At 31.7% G+C, this 17,802-nt stretch overlaps 4 protein-coding genes across 5 annotated transcripts; 3 read left to right on the forward strand and 1 right to left on the reverse strand.

Moving 5' to 3' along the window:
- Positions 1-26: 26 nt before the first annotated feature.
- On the reverse strand, positions 27-1,370 carry LOC149905214 (putative bolA-like protein K11H12.1). Its single transcript, XM_090106729.1, has 3 exons — positions 1,144-1,370; positions 849-1,060; positions 27-244 (listed from the first exon to the last, which is right to left on the reverse strand). Exons 1-3 carry the CDS (start codon positions 1,163-1,165, stop codon positions 95-97), a joined length of 384 nt encoding a protein of 127 aa, XP_089962855.1. The 5' UTR covers positions 1,166-1,370; the 3' UTR covers positions 27-94.
- Positions 1,371-1,932: 562 nt separating this feature from the next.
- On the forward strand, positions 1,933-5,310 carry LOC149905215 (myrosinase 1-like). 2 transcript variants are annotated; one of them, XM_090106016.1, is made up of 6 exons: positions 1,933-2,043; positions 2,353-2,483; positions 3,081-3,745; positions 4,260-4,568; positions 4,693-4,931; positions 5,011-5,310. In XM_090106016.1, the coding sequence occupies exons 1-6, from the start codon at positions 2,012-2,014 to the stop codon at positions 5,162-5,164; spliced, it is 1,530 nt and encodes a 509-aa protein (XP_089962142.1). In that variant the 5' UTR covers positions 1,933-2,011; the 3' UTR covers positions 5,165-5,310. The 2 variants fall into 2 exon arrangements, with proteins under 2 accessions (XP_089962142.1, XP_089962143.1); XM_090106017.1 differs by having other exon boundaries at positions 1,959-2,228.
- A 598-nt stretch (positions 5,311-5,908) lies between these two features.
- Positions 5,909-8,423, forward strand: LOC149905216 (myrosinase 1-like). Its single transcript, XM_090106018.1, has 5 exons — positions 5,909-6,027; positions 6,247-6,911; positions 7,101-7,409; positions 7,698-7,939; positions 8,270-8,423. The coding sequence occupies exons 2-5, from the start codon at positions 6,363-6,365 to the stop codon at positions 8,421-8,423; spliced, it is 1,254 nt and encodes a 417-aa protein (XP_089962144.1). The 5' UTR covers positions 5,909-6,027; positions 6,247-6,362.
- Positions 8,424-9,316: 893 nt separating this feature from the next.
- LOC149905217 (uncharacterized) lies at positions 9,317-10,334 on the forward strand. Its single transcript, XM_090106029.1, has 2 exons — positions 9,317-9,393; positions 9,975-10,334. The coding sequence occupies exons 1-2, from the start codon at positions 9,334-9,336 to the stop codon at positions 10,332-10,334; spliced, it is 420 nt and encodes a 139-aa protein (XP_089962155.1). The 5' UTR covers positions 9,317-9,333.
- The last annotated feature ends 7,468 nt before the right edge of the window (positions 10,335-17,802 follow it).

A 17,802-nucleotide genomic window follows, 5' to 3' on the forward strand; every position in this document is an offset into this window, starting at 1 on the left:
GAAATCACAAAGGTGAATAAAAACAATTTGAAAGATTTAAAAAGTTTTATTTATTTATAGTATAATTATAGTTCCTACATTGTCTATCTTATGTTCATTTACCAAATCCGCCTCTACAATTGGGGCTACTTTCCACTATCTTGTCACTCTTGTCCCATTGTTCGGGAGTCTTTGCTATAATTGATAAAGCATGGACTCCGCTCTGCAATTCTTCTCGTAAAATATCATTAACTAGTCTATGTCTCTGAAATGAAAGAATAATATTATAGTATTTACTTCAATAAAAAAGTTGTCATTAACTTTTAATTGCATGCTATTAGTTCAGACTGCCTTCTTGGTACGATGGCTAAGAACATAGAACTGTGGGTTTTGATTCCCAGTGGGGACAAAGAAAAGTAAATTGCCAGGACACAGAAGGCTGATACTAACAAAATACTTGTTCATACAAAAGGGTCAGTGAAACAATTGCATAATGTATCATACTACCCAGATTTGCAATCAATAGAAAAATATAATATTGAAGCAACTAGAAATAAATAATGGATGTGTTTAATGTTTTTCACATAGAAGTATTATCATATTGAAATAAATATGTTTCAGTTTACTACATTACCTATACTTATAAATACTAACAAAATAATGATTCTTCTAAAAGGTTCTTTTGGGTGTCTTTGTTAGAGCCAGCAGTTAAATTTTTAGTAAGAAGGCAAGTAGCTGATTTCATATGGAGTTACAAGGGCTGTTTATTTTGCAAATAAATAAGGAGCAGTTTCGATTAGTAATAGTTAGTTTTGAATATTTACATAATAGAAAACAAAAACAGCTAAATATAATAGATGCTGTCTTACCTTTATAAGTGGCAGACCATCAAATTTGTCGGATACAACAACCACTTTGAAATGTGTTTCCGAGTTTTTAGGTACATTGTGCATATAAGATTCATTGATTACTTCTAGATGCTTTGTTTGTAAAGCTGTTTCTAATTTAGTCTTGATTGTATTTGCTACCACCCCACTCATAGAGGTCATTGTTCTTGTTACTAGGAAACTAATTAATCTACCTGTGTAAAAATAAAAGCGTTTAATAATATTAAAAATAAATAATATGAAGTCTTCAAAAAATATAAATAAGAGATAACCTTACCATGTGAAAAGCTAAGCGACATAAATATGCCGTGTATTACCCCGAATCCTTAACAATAAAACATATGACACAGCGACAACGCCGCTATAGCAATGTATTTTATCAATAGGTGCGTATTATTTGATTGAAAATTGGTGCCAAATTATTTTGAATATCCTATTTTGTTACATTCAAATAAAAATTATGACAAAAATCAAAACAATAAATTCGAAACTTAGTGTCAAAGTCAAAATAATGTCAATCTCGGAGCGATTTGCTCCGAGATGTCAATTGTCATACCGGGTACCGGATAGACGTTTGATGAATTTTAATAGATGGCAACGCAGTAATGCCATAAATTATATTAAAATATTGAATTGAATTTTATAGATGGATTTGGATGCAAGTCTTTTTGATAATTTAAAAACATGATAACACCTACCATAATATTTTATATTATAAATCATAATATTAAATAGTAACTGCAGCCTTGAGTATAGGAATTACTGCACTTGTGACATGGGTATTTTCGAGCACTTCATACAATTATTACTTAGATTAATTATTTACCTTACTTTCGACTTTGGCGAAGGTTTTGGGCCAAAATAGAAATAACAACCAAAAGATTAAATTGTGGCCCCTTAAAATAAATGAATTTATTTCTATAGACGAAGATAAGCACGAACGTCTCACAGTCAACAATAATTATAATACATTCAACGAAATTCGAATATTAATGTTTTGGTCTCCACTGCTACCCTAGTAATCGTCAGATGCTTTTTATAAGAACTTTGGTGGTTAGGAATATATTTATTATGATACTATCAAGATGCTGATGCTTGGACACCCGATGTTTGAAGTTTGGGATAACCGAAAGTATAATCCTTAAATGATAAGATATTTTGCTCCAATTTATCTAAAGTAAACAATATTCTTTAATACTATTATTTAATATCAGTGAAGATATTTGTATATCGAGGGCTTTCGCTTGAAGGTAGATCTCTTTGAGATAATAAGTTAATATAAATGTTTCAACATCTCTTATTCAAGAACAATTTACTCCTACATTAGAGACGAATAGAAATGGGAATATTCTTAAAATATTAGTAAGTTTTATTAATAAATTATTTTAAAAAGGGAAGTTTCCGTTACATTTGCTTATTATTTGCTAGAATTTTAAAATACAATAACATTTACGTGATGGTAAAATGTGTTTATTATTTTTTATAGTCTTCTAACGGTCTTTATAGCGCTGCCACAGTGCTATGCTATCCGCCATGAAGTCAGAAAGTTCCCCAAAGGATTCCTGTTTGGAGCTTCTACAGCTGCCTATCAAGTAGAAGGTGCTTGGAATGAAGATGGTATGATATTTTGTTTTAAATGTGACATCAAAAAAGGTCCTTCCTCTCTTTCTTCTCTCTTCTATTTTAAAGATTTAATCAAACATATCTACAGACAGCGGGCAACAACTTTGTTGTAGTGATGATATTATAAAGAGAAGCTTAAACTTGTACATTTCCTTTGATTTTGTAGTAGAAGCCGAAAAGTCTAGACAATGTCGTGGATACAATTATAAACAGTAACAGAGGAATAATGATGTAAAAGGGATTAAAACATGCGCGGTTGCTCCTAAAAATATGGTTTCCCAAGCTTCTAACTGCTTACTTAACTTCACCGGACATGACCTGTTTAAAATAATTATTACCTAACTAACTACATCTTATATGTATATAAAAATGAATCGCAAAATGTGTTGGTAAGCGCATAACTCGAGAACGGCTAAACCGATTTCGATAATTCTTTTTTTATTATATTCCTTGAAGTACGAGGATGGTTCTTATGTAGAGAAAACGTAAATATTATGTACCACGGGCGAAGCCGGGGCGGACCGCTAGTATTTTATAAATATTGTGAAGCGAAATAAAAAAAAACTTGGTTATGAGCTAATTTTGTTTTAGGAAGAACGCAAAGCATTTGGGATTATTTGAGCCATCAAACCCCCTGTACTATTAAAAATTGCGATACCGGAGATATAGCAGATAACTCTTACTATCTTTACAAAAGAGATGTTGAAATGATAAGAGAATTGGGTCTCGACTTCTATAGATTCTCTCTTTCGTGGACAAGGATTCTTCCAACTGGTTTTCCAGATGTTATTAATGAAGCTGGCGTACAGTATTACAACAACCTAATAGATGAATTGTTGAAATATAACATAGAACCCATGGTTACCATTTATCATTGGGATTTGCCACAAAAACTTCAAGAACTCGGTGGTTGGGCGAATCCAAACATCGTGGATTGGTATGCCGATTTCGCGAAAATAGCTTTTGGTCTCTTTGGCGATAGAGTAAAATATTGGGTGACCATTAATGAGCCTTATCAAATCTGTCATGAGGGATACGGTTCCGATGCTTTAGCACCATTGTTAAATATACACGGTGTTGCAGAATATTTGTGTGCGAAAAATCTTTTGTTAGCTCATGCTAAAGCATATCATATCTATGACGATGAATTTAGGTCTGCTCTTGATGGAAAGATTTTAATTTCTATTAGTGCTCGATGGAATGAACCGGATGGAGAAGAACATGTACAAGCAGCTCACGATGCAAACGCATTCAATGTAAGATATTTATAGTACCATATATTATGTAAATCTATACTATACTAATATTATAAAGCTGAAGAGTTTGTTTGTTTGAACGCGCTTATCTCGGGAACTACTGGTCCGATTTAAAAAAATATTTCCGTGATAGATAGCCCATTTATCGAGGAAGGTTATCCATACTAATATTATAAATGCGAAAGTAACTCTGTCTGTCTGTCTGTTACTCAATCACGCCTAAACTACTGAACCAATTTGCATGAAATTTGGTATGGAGATGTTTTGATACCCGAGAAAGGTAGCCTATGCCTTTTATTGCGAAATATGTACCACGGGCGAAGCCGGGGCGGACCTTTAGTAGGATATATATCATCACGCTAAGACCAACGTGACCAGAGCACTGCGGGTTTAACCGCGGAGCACAGCTAGTCATTTGATATCTGTGCGGGTGATCAAATTAGTCAGTATTATGTTGAATAGGTGTATCTAAATTATTAGATGTTTTTATTAATCAGTATGGTTATAATTTCAGTGGATGCAATATGCTCACCCAATATTTTCGAAAACTGGTGATTTTCCAAATACAATGAAGGAAAGAGTATCGGCTAAGAGCGCGGAGCAAGGCTTTCTAAGATCAAGACTGCCCGAATTCACTCCGGAAGAAATTGCATACGTGAAGGGAACATCCGACTTCTTTGGACTAAACCACTATAGTTGTGCATATGTATATAGAAACTCCTCAGTAAATGGGTTTTATAAAGTACCGTCTTTGCATGATGACACAGAAGTTTTGTCGTATCAATTAGATGAGTGGAAAATTAGCGAAACAAGCACGACTAAGGTATGAAAATGAAAAACAAAAAAGGATTGTACAATTGTTATTTTGCAACTGAAGCTTGAGGAATGCATTTACTCCTGTCTCAATTATATGCAGATCTGTATTGATTATAGTTTTTCGTTTTTAGGCGGCGCCATGGGGATTTTATAATCTCTTAACTTCAATAAAAGAGCATTACGATAATATTCCAGTATTAATAACTGAGAACGGAATGGGTGGTGGTAGTGGCTTAGTCGATGATGACCGTGTCAAGTACTATCGGCTTTATTTATCGGCGTTGCTTGATGCGGTAGATAATGGTTCTGATATCAAAGGATATACCGCCTGGAGTCTTATGGATAACTTTGAATGGTTACAAGGATACAGGTAACTGATTATAAGTCAAATATATTATCGATTCTAATTTCAGTTTTCTTTAATTATCTATTTTTCATATATTTTACAGCATCCGTTTTGGGTTATATGAAGTAGATTATAACAGTCCCAACCGCACTCGCACACCAAGGAAATCAGCTTATGTTTACAAAGAGTTACTGCGCACACGACAGCTTGATACTCATTATGAGCCGGATACTACTATTCCCTTATCTGTGAATTGAAAATTATATAGTACTGCCCACATCAATCATAATTATATTAACATCATGAGCCTTAATTTTTTCATTTCTCCTCTTAATATGCTGGAACCTTAGATCATTAAGGCTGGAACACGTCTTTATCAACCTATGAAGTATTTTAGTGCTGATATCACGATAAAAAGTAATTCTTAATTTTAAGATTCATTTATTTATTTTTAAATAATCTATCATTTTAAAATGCATTATAAATTATTACCTATGACCCATCCCAACTGAACAAGTACAAACTTTTCAAGATCCGTTTCCGTTTTTGAAAACAGTCTTTTTGGCTGTAATGCTAAAACAAAATGCCCAATGACTATGAAGCCTCATAATATATTTTTCAATGGAACATTACATGGTAAAATATATCTGGCACTTAAACGCTGCATAAAAGATAAGATATTTTATTCAAATTTATCAAAACTAATCATAGATCAGATAAATTCTTTTTAGTGATGTTTGGTTAAGATATTCTTTGTTGAAGGGCATTCTCTTATAGGATCTTAAATGATGTTACGACAACGTTGTATCTTTTAACATTTTTAAGACCGAAATCAACAGTTAATGGATTTTAAAATGGATTTTTTCTTAAACTTATAGTAAGTTTTATAATTCTTATATGAGTATTTTATTTATATTTAAAGTTTATATTTTATATACAAAGAAAAAATATAAAAAAGTGACGTTGTAATATGTTTTTCTTAGTATAATAACAGCATTTATAGCACTACCACACTGCTATGCTGTCGCCATACGCCATGAAGTCAGAAAGTTCCCTGAAGGTTTTCTTTTTGGAGCTTCTACAGCTGCATATCAAGTTGAAGGCGCTTGGAATGAAGATGGTATGTTACTTTGCATTATTTTTCTCATTTAAAAAATTAAGAGGTGATCCTCTTTTACAAAAAAAATAATATCAATTCCTAATTATTTAGCTTCCAAGATAAGGTTCAACATTACATTGATGATCAAGTTTATAATTTTGCACATCAAAAACAATCCCATAAATCATTTATTACCTACCTACAATATATGTCACGGAAAATTGATTTATTTCCTTACAGGAAGATCGGAAAGTATTTGGGATTATTTGAGCCATCAAACCCCATGTGCTATTAAAAATTGCGATACCGGAGATATAGCAGTTAATTCTTATTACCTTTACAAAAGAGATGTTGAAATGATAAGAGAACTGGGTCTCGACTGCTATCGATTCTCTCTTTCATGGACAAGGATTCTTCCAACTGGTTTTCCAAATGTTATTAACGATGCTGGTGTACAGTATTACAATAACTTAATAGACGAATTGCTGAAATATAACATTGAACCCATAGTAACTATATATCATTGGGATTTACCACAAAAACTTCAAGAGCTCGGCGGTTGGGCAAATCCAAACATCGTGGATTGGTATGCCGATTTTGCGAAAATAGCTTTTAGCCTCTTTGGCGATAGAGTTAAATATTGGGTGACTATTAATGAGCCTTATCAAATCTGTTACGAGGGATACGGTTCCAATGCTTTAGCACCATTGTTAAATATTCAAGGTGTTGCAGAATATCTGTGCGCAAAAAATCTTTTGCTAGCACATGCAAAAGCATATCATATCTATGACGATGAGTTTAGGTCTTCTCAAGGTGGAAATATATTCATTTCTATTAGTGCGCGATGGAATGAACCGGAAGGGAAAGATCATATTGAAGCAGCTCATGATGCAAACGCATTCAATGTAAGAATTTTGTAAAAATATGTTTTTAATATTTAGTATTTACCAAGATAATATTATTTTTGTATTAGAATCATATTGTATTATTAACCAGTAATTTCTAATTATGTTTACCTAGATCTAGTAGCGAAATCATACGATTGTGCATATTGAACAATAGTAAGAAAATTGTAAGTAATTATAATATTTCAGTGGATGCAATACGCCCATCCTATATTTTCGAAAGCTGGTGATTTTCCGGAAACAATGAAGAAAAGAGTAGCGGCTAAGAGCGCTGAGCAAGGCTTTCTTAGATCAAGACTGCCCGAATTCACTCCAGAAGAAATTGCATACGTGAAGGGAACATCCGACTTCTTTGGTCTAAACCACTATATCTCATTTTATATTTATAGAAACTCCTCAGTAAATAGTTTTCATAAGGTACCGTCAATGTTTCATGATGCAGAGATTGTTTCGTATCAATTGGACAAATGGAAACTGAGTGAGAATAGCACGACCAGGGTAAGTTATTTAAATGAGAGTATTCATTATATAGCGATAAAAGTATCATACTTATTTCCGTCATGTACAAAAATATACAGCTTCTGTCGATGTTATTACTTTTATTAGCTTTGTAATGTGGTATTTTTTAATTGATAAAACAAACCGTCTTGCGTTCGTTTTTAAGACTATCAATAAAATCAAGAAAAAATGTATGGCATGTTATAAGAAACATTTGTCTCCCAGAAATCTTACGTTAAAGAAATGCCCTTTACGTTTGTATAATTGCTGTTATGTAAAAAATTTCAGGCGTCGCCATGGGGATTTTATAATCTCTTAACATCAATTAAGGATAATTACAATAATATTCCTGTGTTTATCACTGAAAACGGAATGGGTAGCGGTGGTGTTGGTCTAGAAGATGATGACCGTGTCACGTACTATAGGCTTTATTTGTCGGCATTGCTTGATGCGATAGACAATGGATCTGATGTCAAAGGATATACAGCCTGGAGTCTTATGGATAACATGGAATGGTTACATGGATATAGGTAAAGATAAAACCATTATTGCTCTATGAACCTGAACCTTTAAAAATTAAACCTAAAAGTGAAACTTATGAATCTTATGTAAAAGATTGTAAGTTTATAAATACAGTTGTGCTAATTTTCAACTCCCTTGCAAGTACATCATACTTCTTAAATATCTCTTTGTACTTGATAAAGATAAGAGAGGATGCGATATACAAATTGGGAGGTAACTATGTACTGAGGTCTTTTTAAGGGCAAATCTCTGCCCGTAAAAATACAAAAATGTCAAAGTCTTACAATAAGCGTTCACATTCGCAGAAAATGTTTTACCGTAACTATTTTCTTTTACAGCATTCGTTACGGTTTATATGAAGTAGATTATGACAGTCCCAACCGCACTCGCACACCAAGGAAATCAGCTTATGTGTACAAAGAGTTAGTGCGCACACGACAGCTTGATACTCATTATGAGCCGGATACTACTGTTCCCTTAGCTGTGAATTGACATCATCCTGTATTAATTCAATTTTTAAATTATTAAACGTATTGATCTTGAGTTTTTTCTTTTGTTCTTGTTATATTTAAAATTAAAAAATCCTAATGTAAGTACATAAATTACTTAGGAGTCGTCTTCTAAAACTCTAAATTATAATGCTTTTATATATTTTGATTTATGTACTTACTAGATTTCCGCCCGCGGCTTCGCTCGCGTTTTGAAACGAAAACGCATAGTTCCCGTTCCCATAAGATTTCCGGGATAAGACCTATCCTATGTGTTAAAATCTATTGCACGTTCCGTCTATTTACGTTCATTATAATATGTATTTGTAATCCTTGATGATAATCGATTATCATTAAGGATTACAAATACAAGCTACAGATCGATAAAAACATAAATAAACCTTAATTGCTACTATTGTTTGAAGTTCAATTTATGCTAGATTTAGATTTGTTTGTTTTATTGTTATTATGTTATATAACAATTATTCTATAGACACTTATTTTAATCCAATTTATAGTCATCTGTATCCTAGATCAGATTTGCACAATAATGTAACAAAAATTAAAACATTGCATTTGAATATAACTAAATAAGGTAACCAATTATCACATTTATATTTTCATTTTATCTTATTGTTATTCAAAATCGTGTTTTGTAGATTTATTAATGGATTTCCTATGCATTAAGCATTCGTTTGTATTGAAAAAATACAATGTCGAGTTTATTTCTCAAGTTCTAGACATGATAATAGCAATTAGCGACATGACGATATAATAAGCAAAAACAAGCGATATAATTTTTTTTGCAAACAATGGATTTGATAATACTTACCATATTAAATAGTAAATATAAGTGGAGTATAAAAGAATCGTAAAGAGTTTAAGAGGACAGCGCAATCGGGATTCTTGTCACAATGGTTCTGAAAGTGGTTATTGGTTTATTGGTGATCGTTCCTTTAATACGGGGAGAGACTGTAAGTAAATATTTTTATTTATTATTTTTATGATAATAATTATGATATTTGAATAACATTTTTTATTAAATCAAATAATTTAAAATAAAAAACTAGTTATGTAGAGCTGATAAATTATTAGAGTACCTTTAACCAATCTGTTTTTAATATTGGATCAGATAATACAAAATAAGATGTGATACTAGTAATGAAATAAATAAAAAGGAGGATAATAAACATAGACATCATTAATTATAAGAAAAATTCCAGTGCAAAAAATATTTTATGTGCGAAAATAAATTTTCTTTTTTGCGTTTTCCTGTTACTTCTGGAACCAATTTAGACTTTCAATGTGAAAATTTATATTATATACTGAAATATTTTTCATCACACCAATGATTATCTATATTTATTTTGGAAATAACCTATTGTATTTCAAATATTTTTTTATTTACCTGAGTGATTAGTGAATTCCTAAAACTATTTTTTATAATCGTTTAATAGCTTCAAAGCATTTAATAGCAGTGTATAAGTATTTGTGTATGTTATGTTATTGTTGTATGCGCAAAATCAATCAATTAAGATATATTAAATTGTTCCAGGATTACATACAGCCTCCTCAAGAAGATGTACCTCGATTATTAGGAATATCCATAAATTGTGTTAGCGAGACGGGCGTCGATGCGGACACACTATACAAATTGATAACATGGAAATTCAAAAAAACTCCAAATACAAGCAAATTCATGTATTGCTTCTTAACAAAAGCTGGGTTTGCTGATAGCGAAGGACACTTTATAAAGGACGCAGTTGTTTCTCTTGTTGGCAATCATAAACATAAAGACGAATTTGCTAAAGTAATTGAGGAGTGCAATAAAACGCACGGGAAGGATAAATTCGATAGAATGTACCGTGTCGCCGTGTGTACCCACGATAAGTCACCTATACTGTTTACTGTATAAAACCATGTTGTTAAATAATTGTTATATTCTAATTATTATATATTAAATTGGTCGTTGTTTCTTTACCTTTTATGATTTCTTTGAAAATTCTAAGAAAGAAGTCTATATTTAGATACCTACCATTGTTTACGTCAGCTTATCACGTTGTTCTTAAGTGATAAATAGATATGCGATTAGAATTGAGTTTTTGTATCACACATTTTTAAATAGATAGTGCTAAAATTATACGTCAAAAGATAAACTGAGGAAAATATTATTCCAGTGAATTTAAATGCAACAGAATAGAAGTGTAATATGTATTTATTTATATTATATTATCCATACCTTAATAAACATAAAATAATATTATTTTTACTCTTATCTAAACGTTAAACTATCTAGAAGTTAGTTTATGTAGGTATCTACTTAATTATCAAAACATTATCAAAATATTTATTTTCTCTACATAATATTATTATCATAAGAAGTATCTGTTACCAAACAAAATAAGCATCACTTTACATACCACACAGACATACAATATTCAGTAGAAGTAGTCAGTGACAAGTCGATCCAGCACTTTCTAATATCCGTTATTGTCACGCTGTGGAAGTGGCGTCTTCGCCTGCAGCATTGTTGTCACACTGACAGCCCGCCTTGTGACATTGACAGCTTCATCGAGGAACGTGTAGACTGGGCTTAACTCAAAGAGAGTTATGTGTGTGATTATGCCTTTATCTATTCGTATAATTATGTACAAATAGCTGTTATATGCATTGCAATGGTTATGTTGAAAACAATTAACATAATAGCTATAAGTTATTAATAGCACAGTTAATATAATACTTTACTGTAATAGATACATTATAACAGTTTAGAAATAAAACATTTCTCATATAAATACCTTATTAAAAAAAAATAAAAAAAACCTTATTATAACATAAATACGTAAATACACAATCACAACGATGATTTGGTTCGAAAACACATGATAAACATTTACGAGAGGCTATTCATTTGTCTGACCATCCAATTACTGTTAATATTTCAGTGATATTGGATGCGGTAAAGTGCATTCCTATTTAATGATCAAATATTTTGTTCAGTTTTCAAATGGATAGGCAAACATGAAACAGCGTAGCTGCTGCACATCCAAGGATTTGTTAGAAATTAGGGTTGTCTACATTAACCAATGTTGCGTTTAATAATGAAAATTTGTTAGTTAAAGAATTACTTGGCAAAAATTTGTGATTATTGCGGAAAATTTTGAGAAAAAGAAGCAAATAAAACTGAGCAACGGAGAATATTAACATATTGATAATATCTTTACAGGCTTTTACTTAAAAGCGCAGTAATACTTATAGTTTCATTTTATTGTCAGAAGTGGTGAGAATGTTTTGATAAGCATTATTTTAGCTTTGCTATTTACATCCTGTTATATTTGGAAAATCACATGTCAATAATATCTGACGATACCTACTTGATGGTAATATATTTCAGGTAAAGCTAATTATATGCATTTATAAGTCCTTTATTAAGCTTTTCATTAAGCTTTCTGACGTAATACGTACGTTACATTAATTAAATTCAGATTTTGGATAAGTAATCTCCTCACTGACTTCAACAACTATTTAAATCTGCCTTTGAAACATATTACCTTTCTATTACATATTAGATTTCCGCCCGCGGCTTCGCCCGCGTTTGCAAACCCGCATAGTTCCCGTTCCCGTGGGATTTCCGGGATAAAAACTATCCTATGTGTTAATCCAAGTTACCCTCTATATATGTGGTAAATTTCATTGTAATCGGTTCAGTGGTTTTTACGTGAAAGAGTAACAAACATCCATACATCCCTTACAAACTTTCGCCTTTATAATATATAATATATTAGATATATTAGATTAGCTTTACTAGTAGCAATTCCAATTCTCAGTATTATCAGATTTGTGGAAAAAGGCATGTAAAAGGTATCGAAACGTTATCACTTCTCACGAAAAGTTATTACTCTTAGTCTTACTCTTACTCTTACATAGTTGTGAAGTATTCTGTAAGTTGTGTAATGCGGGCTGACATTAAAAGTAGATAAGAATGTATTGTCTTGTTTTGCACCTACCTTATCATATACAAAAACAATCGAACATCTACACATTTTACCTTAATTAATTTAGTCAAGTTTTAAAATTTAAGAAGTAGATAGTATACAGATACCAAACCAGGGGCAGTTTCGAATCAAGAAATAAACTCCTTTAATTGGTAACAAAAAATACTTCTAATTTACCAATTTTTCTAAAAGATAAAGGTGTGTATAAAACAGAAATATTATTTTACTCAAACATGATAATCATGAGTAAATGTATCAACTATTCAGCTTCACATTTGCAGCTATAGTCACGTCACTAGGTTCGTTACGAAATACAACAACGGTCAAACATTCCGATTAGGAAAACACTTGTTTGCACATCCCGAACGAATTGAATGACTTGCTTAGACAAAAGTTCGAGGGATATTTCACATTATTTGGAGAGATATAAGTGTGGAAATCGCCTGACACGTTAAGCCCGAGTGAAACATTGGAACGGTTTTCATTTTCATGGTGGATGATTTTCACACAAACGTATGTTTGATATATTTCTAAAAATATGCAATGTGTGTAACATGCGACGTAATTTAAAGTTAACCCGTAGATTTTGTGTCATTTCTTTTTATACATTTTTATTTGTCTGTTTAAATGTTTAAATTAAAAACTTTGCCTTCGATTAAGGGAATGAAACGTACTTACACATAAAACATGAGACTGTTTATTATTAAATTTGTAAGATTTCTCAATAAAAAAGTTTTACTAATTACTATCCACATTTCCATTGTGAATATCCATAAATTATTTCACCTGCTCCAAATTTTGTTTCGAAAATCCAATCCTCCAATCGGAAAATTTGCACCATTTCCCATGATTTTTACGCTCTACAAGGCTTTTCAAGGAAAAAAATGAAAAGTTTATACTTTTATTATTTACATTTTCAATCAATTAGTTCAATCTTTGAAATCTATATTTATTCCTATTTATTTAAATTTAAATCTAACAGCAGACATAAATTTTAACGCTAATCATATTAGAAATGTAACAGAAATATTATAATCTTCAAACAGTAATTTCAAAGATGTTCGATAAACGACCAAACGAATAAAGCTTAAAACACCATAGGTATTACACCATGCTCATCTGCGTGTAAAACTGATAGAGCATATCTCGTTCATGCTTTAATGCATGCAAATAAAACTAAAGCGAAAAGCACGGAAATTTTTCACCAGCGAACTTTATTTTGTTGCCTGTAACTGATATTGTTAACATGTTCTGTGAAACTAAAAGTTAGATGGTAGATGAAAAACTATAATATAGGGGTAGCAATTGTTTTGGACACTTTTTATGCATACAATTGGTAAAGGCTATCTTAACTTTAGATTAGATTTTAGATCTTAACTTTATAGATAAAGTTTTAATTTTATGGTTGTTAGTTATGATATAAAAAACAATTTGATCGATTTTTTAAATTATAATATATTAATAATATACACCTATCTACCGAATAAAGCTATTTTTTACATCCTGAATTATTGCGGGCAGAATAAGCGGCTACTAATAATAGAGGCAAGATAGAGCAGTGGATAGAGCCTATTTTAGTATTTATGATTTTGACAGGAATCGTTGTAGAGAGATATAGAACCAGGGTCTATAATTTAGGAACCCCTTAATTATTCCACGTGAACGCATCCAATAGAGCCTAATACTGCGACTTTGGTCCATTCATCAACGTATTCTATCATAGTTAATGTAATTGGCTAAATGCAGAATGAAATTCTTTAAAGATAAAGAGAGACATAAAGACCTGTAGATTGTATAGGTGTTTAAAATAATGTTAAATAAATAAATGTTTTTTTCCATTGTATAAGCAACAAGAATCAAGTTTATTTTGTTACGTGTCAAAAACGTTTCCTGTTCCAGTTGTTATCAGAAACTTATTTGTTATATGTTTAATACCCCTTTGATCATGATATTAAGACGATACACAAAAAAAAATCCACTGCTTGGCGGGCGGAGTCTAATAGCTCGCTATCGCGAACGCGGCCGTGTGCGCGAAGTCATTCTTGCAAACTCGCCGCGCTGCCGCTGGCCGACTCGGGACAAACATGTATGGAGTCGTCATACAGTTATAATATTGTTATACATTTATGTAATTGTTGATTTATTGGTTTTATTTTCTTGCTTATAAACAAATAATCTTCTTTTTAACAACTACTTAGACATTATTAATAATTATTATTATTTCGTAATGTTTACTTTATTACAAAATAATACAGGTTATAAATAATCTTTAAAATAACAAAAAATATTGTTACTCTGAAAAAATGAAATGGTAGGTACTCAATAACGCGGACTACTGAATTCATTTAGATAGAATTTGATGCTGACGTAGATATTACATCATGCCCAGAAATGAAAGGTACTATTTCTGAAAGAAGTTATAAACCCTAATTCTTCTCAGTCAAAGTCAAGAGTGGAAGATATCACTAATACTTACAGTAAAACTGATGCGAAACTTTGGATGTTAATTTGTATATTTTTTTGTTAGTTGTTACTTAATCACGTCAAGACTACATTACCAATTTTATATTATTATAAAATATAGCTAATTGCCTGGATTTACACATAGGATACTTTTTATCCGAACTGAACACTTCTGTGGGAAAAAACAGGATTCACGATATAACCTAATTCCACGCGGGCAAAGCCGCGGTCGGAATGATATTTTTTTAAATAAAAAAATTGTTTAAAAAAACACAAAATATATTGACGCATGTATTTATTTTTTGCACTCTATTATAATTGTAATTATTCATTACAAATAATCAAAATAAAATAGCCAGAACAAAGTTAGGCCCTGGTAGGGTAGGTAGGCAGGTACAGCAATGTGAGACGAACACTGGCTTATTTATACCAATAATAATGTATTATAAACATTAAATTAAGTTTACTTTCTAACAACAAAAATACATAATATTAGCTAATGTGAAAACGAATCAACCAATCATCCCACAACAATGAAATGTGCACACAAATATTCATCCAAATCGGTTCATGTGATTAGGAGGAGTGACTGCAGCGCCATCTTCCGGGCCCAATTGTGTTTCCACATCACCCAGGAACTCAATTTAATATACTTACACAAAATTATTCGAAATGAAAACTCACATTACTATGTAAATATGAATATAAACCTGTTTTAGTACTAAGCAATTTCCCGCACAGGTGTAGTAAGTATAAATGAAATAAATATCAACATCAAATTCTTTATACAACATACTTATCTACCACCTACTAAGAAATGTAATTCTTGAAATTTTTTCGTATTTTTTTTAAATATAATACTACTCCAATGAGCTCCTGTTCCATATTATGTCCACCATACTTCCACTAAGTTCACCATGATTTTTTATTTCTTTGCACTTTGTTGCTTTTTGCTAAAAATGGAATCATGTGATAAAACCAGTAGAGCGTTGATAACATACATTTTTGACTGAATAAAGGTACTTACGAAGGAGTGGGTTCACATTGTGAACAATCTGAATGGGTTTATTTTCCTTCTGGATTCCGGATTTCTGAAAAGATTATCTATGCTATAAATGAAAAAATCTTACACGTTCGTTATGTACTTAAAACAGGGGTACATATCAAACATCGTCTATAATACAATTATCATCAAATTTAAAATAAAACCAACTTACTTCATTAATTTGTTCCAATTGTAAGCATTCTTTTTCCTCCAACCTTTATGTTTCTTCTTCTTATTTTCTTTATTGTCCCCATTTGTCTTATCGTGTTGTCACCCTTTGTTACGATTGCGCGAGCGACACAAGTTCCCCGTGTGACGGCCGTAGCGGGAATGACTCGTGCAGCGATCGGGGTAGGAACTTCGACACAGTGTTAGCAACCTGAAGTGAGCTGATTATCGTACCAGGGGCGTAAAATTATCGTACATTAGGCGTTTTTGGTTCGAAATTATCGTACTTTTTAGAATAAAGTCAATTATAAATAAATAAATCATATAAATTGTAATATTGATAAGTATGCAAGTTCTCTATAGTTAATCTTTGTTTAACTACCGCTGTCAAATCAACGGGACACTGAAACCCAAACGTTTTACGTGCCTTAATATTCATTATACTCTTTGGTTTTACGCGTGGTACAGACTACAAACCTGAACCGATTCCATTTCCACTTTATGTTCAATAAACGCGCCAAGTTTAAAATTCAATCTGACAAAATTTCACTGTTCCCATGAAAGTTCGATATGAAACACGTCAAAATTTCATATTTGTATGGGTGAAATAATATAAATTCTCGAATTTTGCCTGATAGAAATTATCGTAAAATCAGCGTACGATAATAACATGCTATCGTACATCGTACGTAGGCACCAAATTATCGTGTTTGTACGATAATTATCGTACGGTTGGGAACGCTGGTAGGAAGGTACAGGGCGGCTCTCGCTATATTGGCTGGTCGCGCGCTAATTTCAAGTATTTCTTGTTTATTTCAAAACCATCGCATATTTCAAAATTCTAAATCGGTAGACGTATAGGTTGTATATTTTATAGTTAATATCCAAAAAGTCGTAACTTTACGTTTGTTATTTTGAAGATGCCAGAGATTAAAAAAAAATAACAATGAGAACTTTGTATTTTTTTTCTATCGAGAAAATATTATGGAATCATGTTTCTAAAACGGTAGACGTATTGTGTTACTATTGAACTTTCTTGTCAAGAATTTTCATCACGACAACTTTAATAATATAAAAATTACGAAGGTTTAAAAAGGGCCGTAAATGTTAGAAAAATTAATTCATCACCTTAATATAAACTGAAATATATTTAGCAATTGCTATGGGACGTGATCTAAATTTAAATTTAACGTAATAGCGATTGAAAATGTATGCATAATCTGCTATTAGTTTAACTTTCATAATCCCTCATCCCAAATGTAATAATTATGGGAGTGAAGCGGTCTAAAAGGGTTGTTTCGTTTTGTTTCCCATTACGAGTATACTTGGAAAACGGGTCTAGGGTTATGTATTAACATACAATATTTATACTTCTTACTAACAAACGAGTAACTACATATGTATATTAAGACACACTAACTAATAATATTTATGAAAACCTATGTATTATTAAACATTAAGACACATATTAAACTAATATTGAAACAAATACGTTGCTATGATATTAGAATTTACAAAGTTCTTGATATCTAAGCTTGTAAATCGTGCGTGCAAATTGGTCCCTATTGACCAGGAACAAAAGCGGGCATTCATGCAATTAATCATTCACGAAGCAAGATTTAATGTCCGTCGATATGAAGTTATATTTGAGTCAATAGTAGCAATCAGGATTGGCTGACGGTATTCCAGGCTAAGACTAGACAGCTCTAGAG

This window comes from Colias eurytheme, chromosome 10, assembly GCF_061535395.1.
Source record: "Colias eurytheme isolate Ceu_HAF_F1 chromosome 10, ilColEury1 Martin Lab GWU primary, whole genome shotgun sequence".
NCBI lineage: Eukaryota > Metazoa > Arthropoda > Insecta > Lepidoptera > Pieridae > Colias > Colias eurytheme.

Coding starts and splice junctions, on each gene's coding strand:
- LOC149905214 (XM_090106729.1), bottom strand. CDS start 1,165: ATGTCGCTTAGCTTTTCACATG. Junction 1,061..1,143: donor GTCGCTTAGCTTTTCACATG/GTAAGGTTATCT, acceptor ATTTTTACACAG/GTAGATTAATTAGTTTCCTA. Junction 245..848: donor ATGGTCTGCCACTTATAAAG/GTAAGACAGCAT, acceptor CTTTCATTTCAG/AGACATAGACTAGTTAATGA.
- LOC149905215 (XM_090106016.1), top strand. CDS start 2,012: ATGATAAGATATTTTGCTCCAATTTATCTAAA. Junction 4,569..4,692: donor GCGAAACAAGCACGACTAAG/GTATGAAAATGA, acceptor TTTCGTTTTTAG/GCGGCGCCATGGGGATTTTA. Junction 4,932..5,010: donor GAATGGTTACAAGGATACAG/GTAACTGATTAT, acceptor TATATTTTACAG/CATCCGTTTTGGGTTATATG.
- LOC149905216 (XM_090106018.1), top strand. CDS start 6,363: ATGATAAGAGAACTGGGTCTCGACTGCTATCGATTCTCTCTTTCATGG. Junction 6,912..7,100: donor ATGATGCAAACGCATTCAAT/GTAAGAATTTTG, acceptor ATAATATTTCAG/TGGATGCAATACGCCCATCC. Junction 7,940..8,269: donor GAATGGTTACATGGATATAG/GTAAAGATAAAA, acceptor TTTCTTTTACAG/CATTCGTTACGGTTTATATG.
- LOC149905217 (XM_090106029.1), top strand. CDS start 9,334: ATGGTTCTGAAAGTGGTTATTGGTTTATTGGTGATCGTTCCTTTAATA. Junction 9,394..9,974: donor CTTTAATACGGGGAGAGACT/GTAAGTAAATAT, acceptor AAATTGTTCCAG/GATTACATACAGCCTCCTCA.